Source organism: Microtus ochrogaster, unplaced genomic scaffold, assembly GCF_000317375.1.
Source record: "Microtus ochrogaster isolate Prairie Vole_2 unplaced genomic scaffold, MicOch1.0 UNK46, whole genome shotgun sequence".
Lineage (NCBI taxonomy): Eukaryota > Metazoa > Chordata > Mammalia > Rodentia > Cricetidae > Microtus > Microtus ochrogaster.
Window position 1 is genome coordinate 2,297,982 of NW_004949144.1, and position 7,987 is coordinate 2,305,968.

At 40.0% G+C, this 7,987-nt stretch overlaps 1 protein-coding gene across 1 annotated transcript in view; it reads right to left on the reverse strand.

Annotated features, from left to right (window-relative positions):
- Positions 1–877: 877 nt before the first annotated feature.
- Positions 878–7,987, reverse strand: part of LOC101991243 (C-type lectin domain family 2 member D11-like) — a 14,220-nt gene continuing 7,110 nt past the window's right edge. Inside the window, exons 2-5 of the mRNA XM_005369220.3 lie at positions 5,625–5,753; positions 4,014–4,192; positions 3,333–3,439; positions 878–2,469 (exon numbers count right to left, since the gene is read on the reverse strand). Coding sequence (XP_005369277.1) covers positions 2,325–2,469; positions 3,333–3,439; positions 4,014–4,192; positions 5,625–5,753 — 560 coding nt within the window. The 3' untranslated portion in view covers positions 878–2,324. The remainder of the gene's footprint in view (positions 2,470–3,332; positions 3,440–4,013; positions 4,193–5,624; positions 5,754–7,987) is intronic.

A 7,987-nucleotide genomic window follows, 5' to 3' on the forward strand; every position in this document is an offset into this window, starting at 1 on the left:
TCAAAGATAAAATACAAATAGCTGAGGAACATTTTTAAAAAATATTTTACATACTTAGTAATCAGGGAAATGGAAATTAAAACTACTTTGACGTTTCTCATCTCATCCTAGGTAAAATGGTCAATCTCAAAAGACAATAAATGACACTGATGGGGAATTGAAATCTGGTGTAGTTACAATGAAAATCCATGTGGAGTTTCCTCGATAAGCTAGAAATAGAGCTACTACATGGTCCAGCCCTGCCACTCTGGACATGTACCCAAAGGACTTTTGATAGTGCTTTTACTGCTGCAACAAAACACAATGACAAAAAGCAAATTGGGGAGGAAAGGATTTATTTGGCTTTTACTTCCTCATTATTGTCCATCATTGAAGAAAGTCAGGATAGGAAATGAAACAGGGCAAGATTCTGAAAGCAGGAACTGATGCAAAGGCACAGAGGGATGCTTCTTACTGTCTTGCTCCCCCCCTGGATTGCTTAGACTGCATTTTTTATAGAACCCAGTTCCACCAGTCCAGGGAATGACACGACCCATCATTGTCTGTGCTCTCCCCATTGATCCATTCCCAAAACCAGCATGAGTTTACATGTCCAGTTTCGGGGTGATGATGCCTTCTGATCTCTGCCAGCTCAGGTGGTGCACATTTATCAGTTCAGTTCTGGAGAGGTCATTCCTTCTGAGCTCTGTCAGTCCAGGCAGTACACACACACACACACACACACACACACACACACACACACACATATATATTCTTAAGCACAAGTAATAGATACACAAAGAAGTAGATATAAAAGCATTTTTTGAATAGAACACGGAGGAAAGGAAGAGATGAAGAGTTCAAGAGATGTTTCGCAACCTGCTATTTCGTCCTTTTTGGGACTCATCAGTACAGTGTAGCTGCTCTACAAAGATTTTAAATACCTTGATTTTAGGAGCCAATAGTACACACACTACTGAGAGATTAAGTCTTGAATGCCTGAGGAGTGTAACTCCCCTTTGATGTGACATAAATCCAAGCAAACCATTAAACAAAATGGCATTTGTTTTTAAGACATACTTAGAAGAGAATAATTGGAAACAGAAACATTGAAAACTAAAAAAGAGGAACAATTTGACAATGTCCTTAATGTTTTAAATTGGAAAGTATGAAGTAAATCTTAGTGTTAAATACTTTTTAAATTCTTTGGCATGTTGGAATGACTTTTGAAAAGAATATTTAGTGTGTGTCCCCAAATTACAGGATGGTCAAATGGATTCTCATCTTCCTTATCATTAGTATTCTCATACCTTCAGACCCCATGTGTAACCCTCCTGTTTCAACCCTCAAGTACCTGGAGTTACAGGTGTAATTAATTATAGGTCCCAATCAAAAATACCCATTCTGTTTGCCTAAGTAACTGGATTGGATTTGGGAGTACATGCTTTTACTTTTCGGAAAACACAAGTAATTTTCTAAAAACACAAGCCCTTCTGCTTTTCATTTCTTCTTTTTCTTTTTATCCTCTGAAACAGGATACCTAAGTGTAGTTTTGGCTGTCCTAGAACTTAATTTGTAGACCAAGCTGGCTTCGAACTCACAGAGATTCACCTGCTTATGACTCCTGAGAGCTGGAATTAAAGACTTTTGACACTATTCCCTGCTGCTTTTCTTTCCTTCTTCTTTTTTTTTATTTTTTTGTTTTGGTTTTTGATACAGAATTTCTCTGGATAACAGCCCTATCTCTCTTAGAACAGCTCTGTAGACCAGGCTGGTCTCAAACTCACAGAGATCCAACTGCCTCTGCCTCCTGAGTGCTGGGGTTAAAGGTATGTATCATCACTGTCCAACTGTTTTTTAATTATTAAAGTCCAAGGGCAATTGCAATAAATTTAAAAGGAGGGCTATCTGAACAAAAACTTCATTTCATAAAAGTAGTTCACTAACATTATTTGTACTTTTGGCTTAAGGTATTAGTGCCAACAAGTATTTCAATCTAATCTATGTTCTTCTAAACCCTTGGTTGTGCAGTTCTTCAATATGTTTCTCATTTGGATGTAAAGAAATATTCTCAATTCTTTTTTTTAGATGGACATGCTTGTCTATGTTTATGTGAAGATTTAAGTCTTGGCTGAATGTTTGATCCTGTAGAACACATACCACCTCTTGCCAAATACTTGCTGTCCCAGGAGCGCTCTTGAACCTATTGTCATCAGGGAGACTGCATGATGCCTGGATGCTCCTGTGACCCAGTTGTCAGTCAACTTTTTTTATAACAATATTGTTAAACAGGGGATAGAGCAGCAACTGTAGATATTAGGTTGCAAAGCATCTCTTGACAAAGACTAGAAAGAAGCAAAAGGAATTTGGCATTCCAGGATATAGTTGTTGGGCTTGCTACAGATCCATCTCCTGTCTGCATAGATCCTGGCACTGCTGATCCCGTTGTTGTTCAGGTAGGCATATTCTTCAGCTCCTCGGATGGGAACTCTGAAAATAAACCAAAAACAGTAAATCTGCAGAGCCCAGAACTGCATTTGCTCCTCAGTGAAAACTTGTCTGTCTCCACTCCTATTTGTAATATGATCAAAGGCAGAGTCCTGGAAACTCATCTGCACTAGTTTTGTACCTACTGTCTTTTTCATTCTCAAGATTTGATTTGAACACAGTACCTTTGACATTCATCCAAGTTGAACCAACCCTTCAATTTGTGTACAAAGAATTTAACTAGTGCTTGCTACCCACTTCAAATGAACTACAGCCATAGGTGGCCTCTCTGAGGATGATTTCCAATTCTGTTTTGAAGCATTTCACATATGGAAAAAAACACTTCTTAGTAAATTTCTGAATGGACTTTAATAATGGACAAGACTGAGTCTATAATGGCTCCATTCAAAGCATCTATGCTTACATTCAAGAATTGTCTTGGGTGCTCTCTAGTTAGATTTTAAAGGAGGTTTTCAAGGATGTGAACCCTCTGCTTCTCTGAACAGGTGCAGCCAGACATATGGTGGACTAATGGGTCTCGGGCTGGCCCTTCTGCAGTGGCTTCCTGAGGTCTCAGGACTCTCATTGCCCATCTAATGTTATTTCTACATTACACACAGGACATTTATCAACAACAAAGAAATTTAAATTAGTGATGGAGAAGACAATAGCTACCCTAAATGCCATCATCATGCTAAAGATTTTGAGGAAAATCACACTAAGCAAAGGTTTTGGAAATGATGGCCAATATACCTCCAAGGCAGTACAGCAGCTTCACATGACACAGCCATTCCTCTCTAATAGGCACAACTCACACACTCCATAAAAAATGATCACAGTAGTAGGAAAGTGGTTTGAATACATACGAGCTGTTATATTCTGTGTTGTCCATCCACCTCCAAGGGTGCTGTAATGACTCTTTATGCAGGCCAATCCAGTAGTCAAAGGTCCCTTTGTATCTCTTCAGGAAATTCTGTCATAAAACATGGAAAGCAAATATATGTGTCTCTCTGTTTCAGATGACCCTTGAGTGTCCCCCAACCCACAGCTTTCTCTTTAGATAGCAGGAGAGTATAAGTGAGGGACACAGACTTTGGAGCCATAATAGCCCTGAGTTCTCAGTGGATCCAGTTGACAGTCATAATTCTTAAGTACCTCATTTGAATTAAAGTACCAAGTGTAACTACATATTCTTCATGGCTGGGTGAGTTCCCGGTTAAGCCTGCCCTTGCAGTTATTAACAGTTGTCACTTTCAGGATGCAGCCTTTGTTAGCTTGGAGAAAAATGCTCATCACCAGCAGGTATCTCAGTAAAGTGGCATATCTGACCTTCCAGGTTGACTATGAGCACCACATGAGAAAATGTTTCATGAATGTCTGAGGACTCCAATCAGGAATATTATCATCAGTAAATGGCACACAATCATGTGTTCCCCATGTCTCCATCTGCAAGGAGTGATCCTTCTTCAGGCTTCGTCTTTTAATAGTTTATCTCAAGGCAATACATATTCAATAGAACAAACTAATCAATTCCAATCCTTTCTTACCAGTTCCTCCATGTTGTCAAATTTAGCTAACTGTGCCTTTAGTTTCATGCAGAAGTTCCAACTGAATGTCCAGTTGCTTGTGTCTTCAGAAAAATAAAAACATTTACTCCCAAATCCAATCCAGTTTCTTGGGCAAACAGCATATGTATTTTTGATTGCGACCTGTTCTGGCTTTTTTACTAAAATTTAGACAATAAAATGAGTTATAACAAGAATTGGCATACACTACTGAGCTCAGATGTGAGGTGTGATTTTGACTATAGTTTTCCTAACTTATCTGTAGGAGTCTTCTCCTTAAGATGATGGACATTTAGCTAAAAACATCCCAGCTTGGGCCTGTACCCCAATCTCCCTCAGGTGCTCACTGACAATAGGGGCCCAGGAAGTGAGTTCCTATAATATCATCACTTTTTTTGCTTTATGATTGTTCAGTACAATTGGGCTGCTAGAGCAACAAGCACCCTGTATGGCCACCTACTTTGACAGTCAGCCTGATAACTTAGATAACAAGGAGGACTATTGGGAAGGCAGTGTACACAGTGTGGACCTGTTGCACTAAGGGGTTGCTCAGATGTTGGAATATATGCGGATACATTAGAGGTCACAGTCTGCCATAGACTAGCAGCTTTCTCTCTAGCTTGACAATAAGGAACTACCTCCTTCCCCAACAAAGTTCCTGCTCTCTGTCTAGTCTCATCTGGAGGATGTCCCTGGGCCTGGAGGTCTGACATTATCTGAAATCTGCCTCTGAACCAGATACCTGCTTTAATACCAGATGCTTGGTTCATCCTTAGCTTGCCCTTGATACAGAGCCCTGCTAAGAAGACTTATGCTAGAAAGTCTACATTAAAGGACCCTACTGCCACAAACCAAGTCTTGTGATAGGACCACACTACAGTATGTCCCCAGACTCCTTAATCCTATGTAAAATCCTTAATCTTTATACTTTGGAATAAAGTTGAGATGATCCACTTAAGTCTGTCTCCCAGAAGCCTCTCTTCATCTGTGCTCATGGACTGTATAAAAAACTTTCTGTCACCCCTTCTTTATTTTTTTCCTTTCAACTTGGTGGCCAACCAGCCAAGAGAGAAAGAGTACCACCTGCCGTATGGCAACAGTACAAGTCTTTTATTACACTATTCTGAACAGTGTAGTTCTAAAACTCTATAAATGGATCACTTCAAAAACCTTTCATTGAATACTTTCAAAATATAGTTGAACATGGTAATTAACACCATTGGTACTAGGGGAAGGACATCATCCTGGACATAGTCCTCTTCTCTGTCCACACAGTTCCTTGAGCTTCCTTCTTTGGCTATTGCTCCCCTTGTTTTCTGTTTTGAATAGTTCCCCATGGTAGACATATGTCTCCTGCATCTGTCGAGAGGTTGCTCAATGCCATTTTCCCAGGGATGCTGAGCCCGGCCTCCTGCATGCACCACAGCCTGTGCTGATCATTCATTGCACATTTCTGCTAGATCATAAGTTCCCAGAGAACAGGAATTTCCAGTGTGTTTTCTCTCCTGCCTCTCACACCGTGCCTGGCTCACAGTGCTCACTAAGTGTGGAAGTGGACAGAATGCTGCAGAATCTGGAGAACGGGTCACTCACCTGACGACAATGCAACAGAAAGTGCAATCACAGCTCCAATGAGGACAATGATCACTGTATAGCAGCAGTAAAGCCCAGCAGGAGACAGGGGGCAGACAATTTTGAGACATTTTCCTTGGAGCTTTTTATCTGAAAGATATAAGAATATCAATCTCCAGAATCTTTCATGGAAAAAGCTGTATTTACTCAGACTCATTAGTAGATTTTGCTTGTACTCCTCCTCTGCAAACACTTACTGCAAGTCCTGGTCTGGAAATGATGTCTATGACTCACGGAGAAGTAGAAGTGTTGCCATGGAGCCTTCCAGTTATGGAACTAAGAGCCAATAAACAGATCAGAAACAGAAAGAGTGGAGATCAGGATGAAAAAGAAATAACAACAAAAAGAACACCTGTGGAGTTAGTTTCTTAAGAATAGACTGGTTAGGAACTCAGAACGGCGAGGGGTGCACCCACACACTGAGACAATGGGGATATTCTATCGGGAACTCACCAAGGCCAGCTGGACTGGGTCTGAAAAAGCATGGGATAAAACCGAAATTGCTGAACATAGTAGACAATGAGGACTGCTGAGAAGTCAAGAACAATGGCACTGGGTTTTGATCCTACTGCACCTACTGGCTTTGTGGGAGCATAGGCTGTTTGGATGTTCACCTTACTAGACCTGGAAGGAGGTGGGTGGTCCTTGGACTCCCCACAGGGCAGGGACCCCTGACTGCTCTGGGGTGATGAGAGAGGGGGAGTTAATTGGGGGAGGGGGAGGGAAATGGGAGGCGGTGGCGAGGAGGAGACAGAAATCTTTAATAAATAAATAAATATATAAATAAATAAAGAATAGACTGGTTAGGACCGAGGGAAACATTGTGGGGGTTGGAGGTGGCAGGAATCAGCAAGAGGCTGGAGATATAGAAAACTGAGAAATTAGAAACAGTTGTTGCTCTTATAGAGGACCCAAGTTTGGCTCCCACCTTCCACACGGGACGGCTAATGACTGTCTGTATAACTCCTCTTTTAGTCAAAGAGACAGATATGTGGGTAAACTTCTGCAGTTCTATTGTTAGAGATGCAGAAGTTGGAGAGCCATGGGTACGAGACCAGCCTTGGCTACAAAGGAGGTTTGAGGCCAACCTGGATCAGTTTCAAAAACCTAGTAGGTAAATAAATTAGTAAAGACATCCATAAATATAACAGAGCACATTAGAACCTAGTGAGTAAATAAATTAGTAAACACACTTAAATATAGTAGAACACATTGACATAATTAATGGGTGAAATATGGGAACATTTTAAGAAGTTTTCAATATTGCGTGAAATAAATTAATATTAGCACAAAATAACAAAAGCTCTCAGCAGACTAGTAGTTGAAGGAATTCTTTCCAACACATTTATGGATATAGATTTCAAAGAAATAAGCAAGGTCTGTCATTCTTATTAACTTGATTTTTATTTTATGCATATGGTTGATTTGCCTGCATATGTGTCTGTGCTGCAGAATATTTGTATACTGTGAAGATATGTCTCTGCCAAGGCCCTTTTTGATTGGTTTAATAAAGAGCTGAAAGGTCAATAACTATGTAGGCAAGAAGGGGAGATTTCCTTGGAGAGAAAGAAAGGGGAGGAAAAATCTAGATGCCAATGAGACACTAAAAGTGTTGAACATACAGAATGAAAACAAGGTAAAAAAACAACAATGCAAAAGATAGTTAATAGAAATGGGTAAATTTAAGATCTAAGATCAAGTTCAAAACAAGCCTAAACTAAGGCCAAACTTTCATAATTAATAAGAAGTTTCTATGTCGTCATTTGGGAGGTGGAGGGACAAGGAAAGACTCATTTTATGTCTGCGCATGATGTGCATGCCTGATCCAAAAGGAAACCAGAAAAGGGTACTGAATTCTTTGGAAATGGAGTTACAAATAGTTGTGTTGGCCATGAGTACAAGAGACTAAATCTGGGTTCTCTGCAAAGGAAGGCAATGCTTTTAACTATGTTTACCCATCCAGCACAAGATAACCTTCAAATTGTATGAAAATACAAAAGTATTAGTCTAGCTGAGCAACTTAGAAAAATCAAGAGGTCAAATTTGCAGAAATGACACCACCTAATCATAGAGGGGCAGAAACAAAGATTTAAGTATGTTTTGGCTTCTGCCTACCTTCTGAAGCAATCTGTATCACATACTAAAACTCACTTCTCCTACATTCTATAAAATGCTACCCAAGAATGAAAATTTTTATCAGACGAAGTTCAAATGGCCAAAAGACACTTAAGGTCATGCTCAACTTCCTTAGTGATCAGGGAAATGCAAATCAAGACAACTTTAAGATACCATCTCACACCTGTCAGAATGGCTAAAATGAAAAA